This window comes from Sapajus apella, unplaced genomic scaffold (assembly GCF_009761245.1).
Source record: "Sapajus apella isolate SASKATOON/1434 unplaced genomic scaffold, GSC_monkey_1.0 scaffold77, whole genome shotgun sequence".
Lineage (NCBI taxonomy): Eukaryota > Metazoa > Chordata > Mammalia > Primates > Cebidae > Sapajus > Sapajus apella.
This window is the reverse complement of record NW_022437017.1, coordinates 6,852,752-6,867,850: the sequence shown is the minus strand read 5'-3', so window position 1 is coordinate 6,867,850 and position 15,099 is coordinate 6,852,752. Positions and strand designations below refer to the sequence as shown.

At 59.0% G+C, this 15,099-nt stretch overlaps 2 protein-coding genes across 5 annotated transcripts in view; one reads left to right on the top strand and one right to left on the bottom strand.

The window, feature by feature from the left end:
• The window catches only part of CHAF1A (chromatin assembly factor 1 subunit A), a 40,149-nt gene extending 37,499 nt beyond the window's left edge, over positions 1-2,650 (top strand). For 3 of the 4 annotated variants that reach the window (XM_032252207.1, XM_032252205.1, XM_032252206.1), the window contains 2 exons: positions 1,563-1,696; positions 2,184-2,650. In XM_032252207.1, coding sequence (XP_032108098.1) covers positions 1,563-1,696; positions 2,184-2,343 — 294 coding nt within the window. In that variant the 3' untranslated portion in view covers positions 2,344-2,650. The remainder of the gene's footprint in view (positions 1-1,562; positions 1,697-2,183) is intronic. The other variant, XM_032252208.1, reaches the window with a different exon arrangement.
• A 1,785-nt stretch (positions 2,651-4,435) lies between these two features.
• Positions 4,436-13,547, bottom strand: UBXN6 (UBX domain protein 6). The gene is made up of 11 exons (XM_032252204.1): positions 13,350-13,547; positions 9,724-9,887; positions 9,303-9,367; positions 8,219-8,347; positions 7,680-7,777; positions 6,947-7,022; positions 6,251-6,335; positions 5,915-6,134; positions 5,703-5,833; positions 5,469-5,617; positions 4,436-5,024 (listed from the first exon to the last, which is right to left on the bottom strand). Exons 1-11 carry the CDS (start codon positions 13,430-13,432, stop codon positions 4,899-4,901), a joined length of 1,326 nt encoding a protein of 441 aa, XP_032108095.1. The 5' UTR covers positions 13,433-13,547; the 3' UTR covers positions 4,436-4,898.
• Positions 13,548-15,099: the final 1,552 nt, after the last annotated feature.

Sequence of the window (15,099 nt, the reverse complement as noted above, 5' to 3'; positions counted from 1 at the left end):
CTCTTGTTACCCAGGCTGGAGTGCAATGGCGCGATCTCGGCTCACCGCAACCTCCGCCTCCTGGGTTCAGGCAATTCTCCTGCCTCAGCCTCCTGAGTAGCTGGGATTACAGGCATGTGCCACCATGCCCAGCTAATTTTTTGTATTTTTAGTAGAGATGGGGTTTCACCATGTTGACCAGGATGGTCTCGATCTCTTGACCTCGTGATCCACCCGCCTCGGCCTCCCAAAATGCTGGGATTACAGGCTTGAGCCACTGCGCCCGGCCGACCCCATTCTTTTAAAAAAATTTTTTTTAATTTAAAAAAAGAAAATATTAGCTGGGCATGGTGGCTCATGCCTGTAGTCCCAGCACTTCGGGAAGGTGAAGCAGGAGGATTGCTTGAGGCCAGGAATTGGAGGCCAGCCTAGGAGGAAAATGAGACCCTGTCTCTCCTAAAAATGAGAATATTAGCCGGGCATTGTGGCTGATGCCTGTAGTCCCAGCTACTCAAGAGGCTGAGGTGGGAGGATTGCTTGAGCCTGCGAGGTCCAGGCTGCAGTGAGCCCTGATCATGCTGCTGCATTCCAGCCTGGCCCACAGAGCGAGACCCTGTCTCTTTAAAAATATATTTAATTCAGAGAAAAATGCATACTCTGTCAGTTTTTCAAACTGAGCCAGAAATCCAGAGTCCCTTTGTTTTGATTTATTCACAAGTCACAGTCATAGCTTCACGTCAGGGATGCATTCAGAGGTGTCCTCAGGCAGTTTTGTGGTTGTGCTGATGCACTGGGTTGTTCTTACACACCTGGATAGACAGCCTGCTGCACGCATGGGCCGCATGGTTCAGCCCGGTGTTCTTGGGCTGCAAACCTATGCTCAGTCCTGCAGGCACTTGTAACCCAGTGGTATTTATCTCTAAACGTAGAAAAGGCACAGCAAAAATACAGTCGTGGCCAGGTGCGGTAGCTCACGCCTGTAATCCCAGCACTTTGGGAGGGTGAGGCTGACGGATCACCTGAAGTCAGGAGTTCAAGACCAGCCTGGCAGCATCGTGGAAACACCCCCTCACACACACAGTCTTTACTAAAAATACAAAAATTAGCCAGGTGTGGTAGTAGGCGTCTGTCATCCCCACTGCTCGGGGAGCTAACACAGGAGAATCACTTGAACCTGGGAGGCGGAGGTTGCAGTGAGCCTAGGTGGTACCACTTTACTCCAGCCTGGGTGATAAGGCAAGACTGTGCCTCAAAATATATACATACATATTAAATAAAAATACAGTTGTAATCTGATGGGACCACTGTCAGGTATGTGGCCTGCCACTGACTGGAGATGATTCTGTAGGTGGCAGTGATGGCTGTTTGGGAAATCTGAGTCCATTTCATTTGAGGGAACCCCCAAGGTTATCTGACTGTGGCCTCTGATAAACCTCTCAGATTTGGACAGTTCGTTACCAAATTGGGTTCAGGATGTTGGGGTGTGTTGGGGGTGGGAGGGAGGGGTCACACTCCCAGAGGCCCCCCGGCATCAGTGTGACTGCCACCTGCAGTGCTGACAGCTACATGCCCTGCCTGTCCAGGTTGGTGCTGAGGACATGGATGGCTTCCAGGCAGACACGGAGGAGGAGGAAGAGGAGGAGGGCGACTGTATGATCATGGACATCCCGGATGCTGCGGGTGAGAAGGGCTCTAGACAGCAGAATGCACTGGTGAGGTGGGCACAGGAGGTGAGCCTCAACAGGGAGGGGATGGGGCCACCAGGAGGGCTTGTGGCTGGGAGTGGCTCCCGCCCTGCCGCATCCTCGGATGGGCTGGGACCTGGGTGCTGACCACGCCAGGCACCCTTGTGGCCGCAGAGCCAAGAGGGCCTGTGCTGGGAGTCTCAGGTGGGATGGGGTCAGAGAAGGCTGCACTGAGGCAGGAAGGAGGGCCAGGTGGATTTCTGGAGTGCTCCCTAAAGAAGTACAGAGGCCCTGCGGCGGGCTGAGTTGAAGGAGTGTGCTCGAGTGGCAGCCAGCAGGGTCAGCCTGAGGGCAGGTGATCACCTCTACAAGGGGGCACAGTGCCCCAGCCTCCGTCTGTGGGTGGAGGGTCCCGCCCCCTGGGCTGTCACAGGCACCAGGAGGCAGCAGGGTGGGGTCTTCCCCCAGGGAGCCTGGTGGGCACAGCCAGCTCAAGACCCTGCCTCTCTCACCCTGCAGAGGTCCAGGCCCCGTGTGGCACCGCTTCTGGAGATGGGGGTGCTGTGGGGGTGGACGCTGGCAAGGCCGCCCTGCCCTCAAGCCCACTGGGTGCCTCTTGAGAGCCGTGGTGACGTATGTAGAACGCTTAGGGCGTCCTCCCCCCGGAGCAGATACTTGAACCGACTTGATTCCTGTGTAAAGAGCACTTTGTCCTGCTTCACGGACCTTCCCGAGGTGTGCAGAGTTCTATATAGGATGCTGGATTAGTTCCTTTGATATTTGTAAAAATTCCCCCAAGAGCTACATATGAATCTGCCCTTTAATAAAGCATTATTGAGATTGCTGGCCTATCGGGGAAGCCTGCGGGCGCGGGAGCAGGCATGGAATCCAATGCTTGTAAATGAATTGAAGCGCCAGGATCACCCGCCTGGCCATGTGCACCTGGACCTAACGAGGCAGTGTATAAACTTATTCTCTAGCCCTGAGCCGCTCTGTCTTGTCTTTCCTGAGATCATCGTGTTTCTCTGAGGATGCGCCTTGCCTATGGCCCGGCCCCATGTGGTGCCTGGTGTCCGGGGGCAGCCTTGTGCCCTGTGACAGCACTGTCCCATCTGTTTGTTGCTAAGTCCTTGTACAAGGCCAACCTGGTTCAAGGTGTGGTTTTCTCCCCACGAGCTTCTGCCTGGCAGTCCCTCCTGCCCTGGGTTGGGAGGTTAGGAGGGGGTGTTCGTGACCTGCTGGGGTCACCTTTCTCAACCCAAAGCTGCCAGGAGTGGAGTTTGGCTTCTAGTCTGAGGCTTTGTGAGAATCCATCCCTAGGTCAGGTGCATGTCTTTCTAGTGCTGGAGCTAGGAGGTGACTTACCCGCTCCTGGGGGCGGGGGCTTTATCCCCGTCGTCCCCGAGGGAGGAGAGGTGACAGCTGCTGTGGTATTGAGCGGCCCAGAGCACACATAGCCACAGGGAGGGTCACCCTCGCCAGCCCTGCTTCTCCCGGCCACACCCTGCCTTAAGTCTAAGCTTCCGTTAAGGGGACCCCGTGTGGGGAAGGTGTTGGCTACCACCTTCCTCCTGGGAAGCAGGGTTCAGCTGTGCACGAAGCAGAGGGTCCCCCCGTGCATGCCTTTGGCGAGCTTTACAGGGGCTCCCGACAATCCGGAGTTGCATTCTGGGGCCAGCAGGGGATGCAGGACTGGAGGGACAGCCTCTGTTCTCAACGAGCCAGGTGCCTACACCAGCTGGGGTGGTGCCGGTTCCTTGGCCAGGGCAGCAAACAAGATACCAGATGCCTGCCCAGACAGCCCACAGGTCGGGGCGACAGGAAAGCAAGCAGCTGCTGGTGGCCCAAGTTGTGACAGAAAGGCATGTTGGGGGCTCCTCCCAAGCTCTCTGTGAGAGTGGAATACTGCAGTCACACTGGGGACTTGAGGCTGCATGTCTGTCCATCACTTGGCTGACAGCGGTCAGAGGACCGGAGACCTGAGCCCTGTCAGGGGACCCTCAGGGGGACCCACAGCACTGGGCCAGCTAGGGGTGAGGCAGGGACCGATGCAAGGTCAGGGGTATGAGCACAGGCCCTGGCCACCTCCCCCTGGTGCAGACCTGCATCAAGTCAGCAGTGGAGCCGGGCACACGTGTCCCCTGGGGCTGCCGGACCACAAACCTGGTGGCTTAAAGCAACTGTCACCATCTCACAGCTCTGAGGTCAGAACGTATGCATGCTTCGCCAGGCTAACATCAAGCTGTGGACGGGGCCAGGCCCTCCTGGAAGCTTTCCCAATGCCCAGAGGCACCGCATCCCTTGGCTTGGGGGCCCTTCCTCCACCTTTACAGCCATGGCGCAGCCTCTTTCAGTCTCTCTCTGACTCACCCTTCCACCACCTCTCGTGAGGACTGTGTTGGGGACACTGTTCCCCGGACCACCCAGGACCATCTCCCAGCTCAAGATCGTTCATCATACCCACGAACTGTCTTCAGGATACTTTGTCCCACTAGCCACGGTGAAGCCAGCCTGTGACAGCACTCACCTCCCAGGCTGAGGGAGGCACGCAGGGACTGGGCCTTTGTGGGCACAGCACAGCCTCCGCTATCCCACGGAACTTCCTCCCCAGGCAGGGGAGGCTCGGCAGGCACTTGTGGCCAGGAACTGGCCGGAGAGCAGGTTTCTGCCTGGTGCTGCCTTGGCAGGGAGACACACCCAGCCCCCATGTGTTGTCCACTCAGCAGCTGAGCCTGGCCTGTGTCCCATGGTTTGAACAGAGCACCAGGAAACCATATTCAAACACCCTGTTTATTTGGGTTCATAATTTAGTAACTGCAGGTCTGTGCTGGAAGGCCAGTGTCCCCTCCTGCTGTCATCACCCACATCCACAGACCAGCCCCAGCGTCGGGTGCAGCTGCTGCCACCCATGGCACACGGGAACAGGACCTATGCCATGGGCCTGCTCTCCTGTCCAGGGAGACGCTCGTATGTCTGCCCAGGGGCTTCATGACACAGTTACTGCAGCTAGGGAGGGCTTCGATTTGGTGGTGTCCCCAGGCCTCTCCCTTGGGGGCTGGGAGGCTCTGCCATGGGGCCTGGTTCCATGGCTCCACAGCCGGCCGACACCTTTCCCTTGCCCATGGGGAAGAGCAAGTCTTTCCAGAGGTGGCTTGGAGGCCCTGGGGCGGTAGGGACAGGGACAGGGAGAGCATGAGACAGACCCACAGGGCTGAGGCCAACCCTGCTTTTATTTCACGAGAGCTTCTCGATAGCTGACAGGAGCTCAGGTTTCAGGATGGAGTCTGGCTCGGCCCCGGCGGCCTTGATGTCCTCCAGCACGGCCACGTCCCACGAGAAGGTCAGGAGGGCAGAGGGCACCTGCAGTTGGGGCAGGCCGTCACTGTCTCTGTGTGGCAGCATGGTGGAAGGACAGAGCCAAGCACAGTCGGCCCTTCCCACAGCAGGGACCTCAGCGGGCAACCTGGGCTCCGGGACGCCTCAGGTTGTGAGGCGCTGTGGCTCGCACCCAGGCCTCCTGCCCTCTGTCCCTCAGGGGACTCCCAGGAGATAAACCTAAATCTACTGCACCAGCTAACATGCGTCACCCCTCCCATTTTACAGGTGGGAAACTGAGGCATGAAGTAGTTATGGACTTACTCAAGGCCATGCTGCCAGTAAGTGGGAAGGTGAGATTCAAACCCAAGGACCTGCTCAGGTCCTCTGCCCTGAGAACAAGGAGCCTCCCCCCTGGGGGTCTGTACTGGTTCCAGGAGAACCCGCGGAGGCATGGGGTCAGCAGCACTCCTGCAGGCCGACACTCACCAGCCCGCACTCGTTCAAGGCCGGATTCTCGTCCTCTGACAGCTTCTGCCCTCCAGAGGCCAGCAGCTCAAAAGGCAGCCAGTCATGCTGCAGGGCCTCCCGGACGAAACCGTACACTGCCTCCAGCCGCTCCCGGGCGTAGAAGGTCCCTGGGGATCAGGAGAGTGACAGCGGGTCAGGCCCAGGGACCCCTGCCAATCTGAGCCGCCCTCCCCGGGCATCACCGGTGCCCACCCTGCAGGAGGCAGCCATCGGGGAGGCGCACGCGCAGCAGTGTATAGGTGTACTTCCGCAGCCCCCGCTGCTCCTCCTTCTCCCGCATGGCCTTGGTCCGCAGCACGCTCAGCCGCTCCACCGCATCAGACCTGGACATACAAGCTGGGTCAGGCTGGCTGGCCCGGGTTCTCCCACCCCTCCCCACCCCACCCGGCAGACACTAGGCCCACCTGAGCCTCTGCTCCCGCTTGATCTCCTCAGCCGTGAGGTTGAAGAAGTCCCCAGGCAAGTCAAACTGCGAGGCCAGGGGCGAGGGCTGGAAGACCCGGCGCTGCCGGTCCAGCTTGGCACGCACAGGCTCTGCGGCCAGCAGCTGCTCCTTGTGCCGCTCCAGGCTCTGGGTCTGGGCCAGGGTGGCCTCGCTCAGCACATAGAACTCCTCAGGGTCCTCTACAGTGTAGCAGGATATGGGTGTCACTCTGTGCAGCAGGGAGACCCCAAGCCGGGCCCTCCTGCCCCGAAGCCCCTCGCCCCCATTCCCACTCAGCCAGACCCTGTCCGCTTACCCTGATCTGGGACGGGAAGCATCACCTTCTGGAACCCAATGGCCTCAAAAAACTCGTGAGTCCCTTCCAGGCAGTTAATGCGCTCCTGGGGATGGAGATGGGGGTCACTGGGGTCCCCTGGCTTCCTCCATGGCCTGGCCACTCCCCACCCAGTCCAGGGGCCCGGCTCTCGCTACTGGGGGCGGCTGCTGACCCCTGGATGGCTGTCTCAGTGCTGCTGCAAACCTGCTTTTCTAAGGTGGAGACTGCGGAGTTTCCATCAGTTCCACACAGGGAAAAGTCACAACTGTGCACGAAGAGCGAGGCTGAGGAGCCTGGTACTGCGAGGGCCAGATGCGAGGCTAACACAGGCCAGGGCTGCCAGACCCTGCCACTTACCCGGAAGAGCCACACATCTGTGTTTGCATGAAAAGCCTCCCCAGGGCCGCCGTGTTCCCAAATTAGCCCAACTGAAGAAGAGGAAAAGGACATGGGCGAGCAGAGGCAGAATCTGTTGATTTGGGGTGACTGGTGCATCAAACTCTCGCTCCCTGCCCTGTCCTGCTACCCTCTACCGACCAAACCCTTCACTACTGGTGGCTCGACTCTTGCTGGCCCCTCCAGGGAGACCACGGCCCAGCGTGGGCCACCACCAGCTCCTGCAGGCTGGCCACCCCCACCCCTAGCCTGGGCCTGGCGAGCAGGAGGCACGCCCACCTGGAACACTTTGTTCTGCAGCTTGATCTTCCGGTACTTCTCCTCCTCGGGGTGCAGGTGGATGTTGTCCAGGTACCTGTGGGTAGGCGGAGGGGTTAGCGGGGCATGGCCCAGCCTGCCTGGCAGCTCAACCACACTGGCCTCGAGTCAGGGGGAAGAAGAGGTCAAGTGACTCCAGAGAGGGAGGCCATCTCTGGGGTGGGAGGCATACCTTGGACACCCCTTGGAGGCCACCCCTAGTGCCAGCAAGAGCCCCAAGGAACCCCTCACTGTCCCACCAACCCAGGAGGACACCAGTTAACCAGAGTGGTGGGGGAGCCACAGAGCTGTCAGAGCGGAGAGCCAGAGCTGGGGAGCCATAGCATCAGCAGTGGGGCTCCTGTGGGGTGCTCCCTCGGAGCCAGCAGGCAGCGTGGACTTGCAGGCCTGCGTGGATGCTGAGAGTGGAGTGGGACCCTGTGTCCTCTACATGCTCCCCATGTGATCCACGGAAGCCAGTGTGGGGAACCCCTGATTCCTTAAACACCTTCATTTTGCACATGGGTAAACTGAGGCCCAAAGAAGACCAGCTCTTTCCCCGAAGGCATTGGGTACAGCTGCCTCACTCTTGGCCTGTGTTCCTTCCTGGCCCACCTCAGCAGGTCACAAGGGGGCCAGAGTGGGTGACAGCCCAGTGGGAGGGGGGCTGTGGTGAGCTGGAGAGCCAGGCAGGGCAAAGGGGCCGTGTGCTCACTTGGCGATGGTGTCCACGCCCAGCTTCACCCGGTCCCGGTCTTTGTTGAACGTGTGGATCTTCATGATGGAGGCGGCCACTGGGTCAGTGGAGAAGCGCTGGGAGGAGGGAAGCAGGGAAAGCAGCTCAGACAGCCCGGACCACACGGCCCTCGGCTGCCCGGGTGAAGGTGTTTAAGGGAGAGCAGCGGTGTGGAGCAGCCCCAGCTGTGCGCTCATCACAGCAAGGAAGAGACCCTTGAAGACCCTGGTCCTGCCCGAACCCCAAGGCAGAGGCGACACAGGCAGGATGGAGCAGAACTCAAGGCTGCCCTTCCACCTTCTCCAGGCTAGATCCAGGGGCCTTGGTGGCCAGTGGGACCTCGCAGAACTGTGCCTCACATTCTGGCTTGTTTTTTTTTGAGATGGAGTCTCACTGTCGCCAGGCTGGAGTGCAGTGACATGATCTTGGCTCACTGCAACCTCTGCCTCATGGGTTCAAGTGATTCTCCTGCCTCAGCCTCCCGAGTAGCTGGGACTACAGGCGCGCGCACCACTCACTGAGAGAATGGCCTCCTTGATGCAGGTGTCCCGCTGGTCCTTCCTCAGGGTGGCCCCGGTGAGCGGACAGGTGAAGTAGACGCCAGGCACGGCCAGGTGGGCAGAGCCTTCCTCTCTGGGCTGAGATACCTGGGGCGGTGAAAGTGTCCGTGTCTGACTGTGGACAGAGGCCACCCCGACCCCCACCGAGTGCCACAGTTGTGAGTGTGGGCCATACAGCCATACATCTCTAGTCCTCACGCTGTCCCTTCCACTTGGAGGCCATGGGAGACACCCTGGCCAAGTGACTGAATCCCTGAGTCTGTCCCCTGATATGTCAAATGTCCCTGTGGGGTCTGCTCAGAACTAAACAAAGTAAAGAACAGACAGCACAGAGCAGCCTCTGACACACAGAAGCACTTAACAGATGGCAGCTGGGCTCCTGCTGGTCCTGTCCCCAAGCTGGTGAGGAAGGGGCTCTGTGTGGGAGTCCATGGGCACAGCGCCCTGGACAAGGCCTGGCTTCTGAGCCTCCATTTCTAGGCCATCTTCGAAAATTCACTGAATCCTCGAAGGTCAAGCTGCTTAGAACTCCTTTCAGTGGAGCTCTCAAGGCCCACCTCCTTCCTACAAGCAGGCCTTCCTGATTACACCCATCTCCACAGGGCCCCTTGACCTGCAAGGCAGGCAGTAGAGGGCAGCACTAGGGTACGGCCTCTGAAGTCACAGACTGGTTCTGGTCTTGGTCCTGCCTTTGCTGGTTCTGAGGTGTAGGAGAAGACAGCTGCTTTCACCTTTCTCAACCCCTGTTCTCTTTCTGAAAAGTGGGAACTGTAACTGGATGCGCCCTTAAGGGGTTAACGGGAGGGACGGCTGGGCTACTGCGCACGAGGTCCACTTCTCCAGGCCTGAGCTGGGAAGCCTCAGCGCGAGCCCTGAAGGTCCTGCAAAGCACCGTGTTCCACCACAACCCGCCTCCGCCTGTCAAGGCGAGGCTTCCCAACTGTCCCAGAGCCCCAAGGGCAGAGGCCACATCTCCCATGTGACAGAGTCAAGCTGTCCCCACCCCTGGGCATGGGACACTGCCACCAGTGGCTGTTCTTACCATGTTGGTCCCTGGGGCCTCCAGACTCCCGCTGACGGTGGCTTCGGCTTGAAGTTCCTTTCTCACTGGAAGGCAAGCCAAGGAGGGAGAGGCAGGAATGGGATGGTGTGCAGGCCTCTCCCCCGGCCCAAGCCCCCTTATTCCTGGGGTGGCCTGTGAGCCAAGCATACTTGTCCCAGGCCCCTGCGGGGCTTGGTCTGCACCCTCCCCTTGGCCTGAGCCAGCACCCCACTGCCTGGGCAGCCCTTGTTTCTGCTGCCAGTCTCTGCTCCTCCCGCCTCGGAGGCCACCCTTCCCCTGCCCTCGGGGGGCCACTCCCAAGGGTGACCCTCAGAACCCCACAGTTGCTCATGTGACTTCTGCACCAGGGCTGGGACCCACAAACAGCATCCGCCTGGGCCTGAGGAGGACCACAGCTCACCCTGGTTTCGGATGGTGTCTTGTGATGTGGGGCCCCAGGGCCGGGACTGCTTCTGCTCCAGCCGGGCCAGGGCGGCAGCGGCTGCCATCTGTGCCTCATTGGTGGGTCCCTGGCGGGGCTGCCTGGGGGCTGGCTGGGTGGGTTTCTCTTTGAGGGCCTTTTCCCTGGGGGCAGACCGAGGGAGAGTGAGTGTATCCTGGCTAATTTTTCTTCTTTTGAGACAGAGTTTCGCTCTTGTTGCCCAGGCTGGAGTGCAGTGGCACGATCTCAGCTCACTGCAACCTCTGCCTCCCAGGTTCGAGCGATTCTCCTGCCTCAGCTTCCTGAGTAGCTGGGATTACAGGTATGCACCACCATGCCTGGCTAATTTTGTATTTATTTTTCTTTATTTATTTTTTGAGACTGAGTCTCACTCTGTTGCCCAGGCTGGAGCACAATGGTGCGATCTCGGCTAACTGCAACCTACGCCTCCGAGGTTCAAGCAATTCTCTGCCTCAGCCTCCCAAGTAGCTGGGACTACAGGCACCCACCACCACACCTGGCTAATTTTTGGATTTTTAGTAAAAACGGGGTTTCACCATATTGGCCAAACTGGTCTTGAACTGCTGACCTCGTGATCCACCACCTCAGCTTCCCAAAGTGCTGAGATGACAGGTGTGAGCCACGGTACCTGGCCTAATTTTGTATTTTTAACAAAGATGGAGTTTTTCCATGTTGGTCAGACTGGTTTCAAACCCCCAACCTCAGGTGATCCGCCTGCCTCAGTCTTCCAAAGTGCTGGGATTACAGGCATGAGCCACTGCATGCAGCCCACATCCTCAGGAGTTGAGGAGACTCAAGAGCCATCACGTCCTCCCTCCCTTCCTGCCATAAGAGTCTCCACCCTCAGGTCACAGCTTCATTCGCTGAGCACCTACTGTGTACCACGCCCCTGCTGGGAGCTGGTCAGCTGAGTTGGTTGACTCCTCCTCCTAACAAGCTGTCAGGGAGGCCTCACCATCCCCTGTTTCTAAACCCAAGAGGGCTGAGAAGTCCAGGTGATGTACCCCATGCCATGCCACCCTTGTGGCAAGACCCTGGGGTCAGCTGACAACAGAACCAGCCTTGCCCTGGCCACGTGACTCCACGCCAGGCTCAGGGCTGTGCAAGTACAAAGAGCTCGGGTAATCACGGCCCTGCGCTACGGAGCCCTACGCCAAAGAGGATTCCATAATCCACTTAGCACAGTGACCTGGCAGAGCAGCCCTTTCTCCCAATCTGCTCCGATGTGTGTCTCGCCCTTCTCCTCTCAGGCCCCTCCCGTGAATGCAGGAGCTGTCACTTTCCATCCTATAGATCTACAAAAACTTCTGGGAGACCAGGCTCTCAGTTCAAGCCCTGCATTCCTCTGGCTCTGCTCAGATTCCCGGGAAGCCCTCCCTCCTCGTCTGGAGGCTTCCAGAGCCTGCTTTGTGCCCACCCCTGCCTATCCAGTCCTCCCACAGCTGAGCATATTGGGTGGAAGAGGAGATGACTCATGAAGACCTGCCCTGGCCCCATCCCATATCTAGGTCTTTCCAACAAAACAGCATTTCCTGGGGTACCTCACCCCAACCATTTGTGGGCCCTGCTCCCCTGGGCAGTCACAGGGACTCTTCTGGAACCTCATTCAGGGAGCGTCAGCGCTACTCCACTGCACGACGTCCTCCCACTGCAAAATCCTAAAGCCTCCCTCAGCCCAGAGAGCCCTTCCCAGCCTGGCCCCATCTCCCCTGGGCTCCCTGCCGTTCTTCCCACACCCCAACGGCTCCCCATTGTGCGGCCCTGCACTGTCTGCGCCTTCTGCCCAGAATGTTCTCCTGGGCGGTGGGAGGAGGGCAGGGGTTCTGGAAAGGGCTAGGGCTACCGCAGGGAGAGAAGGAGGGGGCTGATTGCCTCACGGCTGAAGTCTCGCTGTCCTGGCAGAGGCCTTCCCGGACCACCTGGCGGTCCCTGCTCACCCTATTTCGAGGCCCCGGGCACTGCCTGAGTTCTCATCCCAGGCGTGTTGGTTTATTCGTCTATCAGCTCCCACTAGGCGGTGAGCCCTGGGAAAGCAGTGGCCTTGTCCTGTCTGCCACTGCAACCCAAAACAGGACTTGGTGCCCACCCGCACCACATACCCTGGATATCCAGTATCACTCCAAAAGGGACCTCTGCACGCCTTTTCTTCCCTTACCTTCCCGCCCCTCCTGTCCCCTATCTTCCCCTCTATGCCTAGGCTCTGGGCCGATCCAGCTATCGCCCCCACACCCCTGGATCCTTCCTGTCACGCCCAGTCCCAGTGGCTCCAGTACCCCGTTCACCCACTATTGGTTGAATCAATGAAGAGCTCCCCCCATTTGTCCACCTCTCTTCCTGACCCCTCTGTCCCTGACCCCTCTCCCTCCTTTGCTTTCCTGCTCAGCCTCTCACCCAGGAACCCTCACGTCCTCACTATGGCCCTCCCTCCATCACCACCCCACTGCCTGTGATTCCCTGACCCGAACTTCCTGCCACCTCCCTGCATCTCCTCCTACCCCTTCCCAGCCCTCACCTCTTCACAATCCCTTCCATTATTGCTTATAGACCCCTGCCCTGACAGCCTGGCTGACCTCCTTCCCCTTCACTCTCCATCGGTCCCCACCACTCCCTGGCCAGCCAGCTCCCTGCAGCGGCCCCAGCTCTCCAGCTTCGCTATTCTCAACCCAGCAGCCCTCAGTCTCACACTGTTTCCCGTTCCACCTCTTCCCAGACCTTCCATGCACCCTGCCAGCTGGCTTAGCCCTGCCCAGGCCCTTCTCTCGAAGTCTTCCCTAGACAATCCAGAAGTAGGCCTGGCAGCTACCTCCTTTCCCTCCCCTCCCACCACCATCTGTCGGAGTCCCTCACCTCCACTCTCCTCGCACACCTTCCTCAGACCTTCCCTCCCAATTTGCAGGGACCTCCCGGGTCACTGACGACTCTGCCCACCACCACTTCCCTGGCCTTCCAGACTTCCTAGTGTCTCCTCAACCTCCCACGTGCTCCAGATCCCAAGCCCACATCCCCTCTTCCCATGGATGCCTCACAATTACTCTCCACCACCCCATCCCACAGTTGTGTGTCCTCCAAGCTCAGGTCCCATCCCTGGTCACCCAGATTCCCCCAGATCATCCGGGCCGCTTCAGAACCAGCCGGGTCCCCAGACCTCTCCCTCACCATCCGCCTCCGGACTCATCATCCCTTTTTTCCCCCAGGGTCTTTCCACTGACTCCCAACTTGCTGCAGCCCCGTCGCCCTAGAACCCCGCCATAGCCTACGAGGCCCGGCCACCGAGATCCACCCTCCCGGCCCCTGCCCCGCCCCCTGAGCAAGTTCCCCTCTCCCCGCCTCTACCCGCCCCTACGCCGGGTCCCTCCCACACGCCCTCCTGCCCCGCCCCCAGATCTTTCTCCCCTCCCCCTGACGCCCACCCTAGGCCCCACTTGCCCCGCCCCCGGCACCTCTCCCCTTTCCCTCATTCGCCGCCGCCGCTCCCAGCCCCTCGCCCTCCGCCCTCCGATCTCCCGCGCACCTCCAGGCCCCAGACCTCTCTCCCCGGCCGTCCCCGCCCCTCAGGGCCTCAAGCTCCAGCGATCCTCACTCACCCCACGGAGTCCGTCAGCTTCTGACCGGGTCCCGCGCTCTTGAACTTGATGTCGGCCTTGAACTCCTGAAAGAATTTCTTCATGGTGGCGGCTGGCCCGGCGGCGGGGGGCCGCAGGGGCGGGGGGCACGGGGCCCAGTCGGGAAGGGGCCGCCCAGGACCAACCACCGGAAAGAAAATACCGGCCCGCCGGAAGTCCCGCCTTTCCGCCACCGGCCACGTGACAATCAGCCCGGAGTGCAGCTCTACCGCTCGGTGCGTCGCGGGCCCGGGGCGGCCACTCTACCCTGGAGCCGCGTCTCTGTGGTTTTTCCGGACTCCGTTGCCAGGGCGACGAGCGCGCTTCTAGATTGGCGACAGTGCCTTGCCTAGCGCCTTCCGTGGCGCTCCCCAAATGGTGACAAACGTTGATGGGAGAGGGACAGGCCGACTGAACTTCGCAGAGAAAGTACTGGGCCCTGTCCTGTTCGCTGCTCAGCCTAAGCTGGGCGCGGTGGCTTACGCCTGCAATCCCAGCACTTTTCGGAGAATCAGGTGGGAGGATTGCTTGACTGAAGTTGGAGACCACCCTGGGCAACATGGCAAAACCATGTTTTCTATTTAAAAAAATTATAAATTATTGCCGGGCGCGATGGCTCACGCCTGTAATTCCAGCATTTTGGGAGGCCAGGGCGGTCGGGTCACCTGAGGTCGGGAGCTCGAGACCAGCCTGACCAACATGGAGAAACCCCGTCTCTACCAAAAATACAAAATTAGCGGGTCGTGGTGGCGCATGCCTGTAATCCCAGCTATTTGGGAGGATGAAGCAAGGAGAATCCCTTGAACCCGGAAGTTGGAGGTTGTGGTGAGCTGAGATCAAGCCATTGCGCTCCAGCCTGGGCAACAAAAGCAAAACTTGGTCTCAAAAAAAATAATAAATATAAATAAATGAATAAATAAATTAGGTGAGAGTTGTGGCCCGTACCTGTATAGCCTCAGCTATTTGGAAGGCTGAGGCGGGAGGATGGCTTGAACCCAGGAGGTCCAGGCTGTATCAGCTGTGATGAAGCCATTGCATTCCAGCTTGGGCCACAGAGAGAGATCCTGTCTAAAACAAAACAAACACAAAACCAGCCTTCCCTGTCTGCTCAGAGCTTATGTGGTAAAGCCCCAGTTCAATGTGGGGCATTGGAGGCCACCACGATCTGGCCCTGTTTTGGTCCCTGGTTGACCCCCCTTCCCCACCCCTCCCACCCCCCGCCCCCAGCCCATGCTTCTCATCTAGGAGCTGTTGAATACGATGCACTTGACTGGGACCTGGGAATCCACTTTGGCGGGCAAGACAGAAAGAAACCAGTTAATAGTGGCATACTTTGGGCTGTGCAATCTGCAAAGAAAGATAAAATGACAGTTAAAACAAGCCTCAAAAAAAGGGAATTGGGGGTCAGTTGCAGTGGCTCACGCCTGTAATCCTAACATTTTGGGAGGCCAAGTCCGGCAGATCGTTTGAGGTCAGGAGGTCAAGCCCAGCCTGGCCATCATGGTGAAATCCCGTCTCTACGGGCACCAGTAATCCCAGCTGCTCAGGAGGCTGAGGCAGGAGAATCACTTGAACCTGGGAGGGAGAAGCGGTAGTGAGCCAAGATCTCAGCACTGCACTCCAGCCTGGTGACAGAGCGAGACTCCGTCACACACACACACACACACACACACACACACAATATTTCAGTAAAAGGCAGATGTCATAATGATTTTCTCCTTTAATGTTTCTT

What these genes read in the sequence shown, in the direction of transcription:
- UBXN6 (XM_032252204.1), bottom strand. Translation starts at nt 13,432, where the DNA reads ATGAAGAAATTCTTTCAGGAGTTCAAGGCCGACATCAAGTTCAAGAGC. An exon ending in AAGCTGACGGACTCCGTGGG is followed by an intron (nt 9,888 to 13,349) that starts GTGAGTGAGGAT and finishes GTCTGCCCCCAG; the next exon opens with GGAAAAGGCCCTCAAAGAGA. An exon ending in GGCGTGGACACCATCGCCAA is followed by an intron (nt 7,023 to 7,679) that starts GTGAGCACACGG and finishes GCCTACCCACAG; the next exon opens with GTACCTGGACAACATCCACC.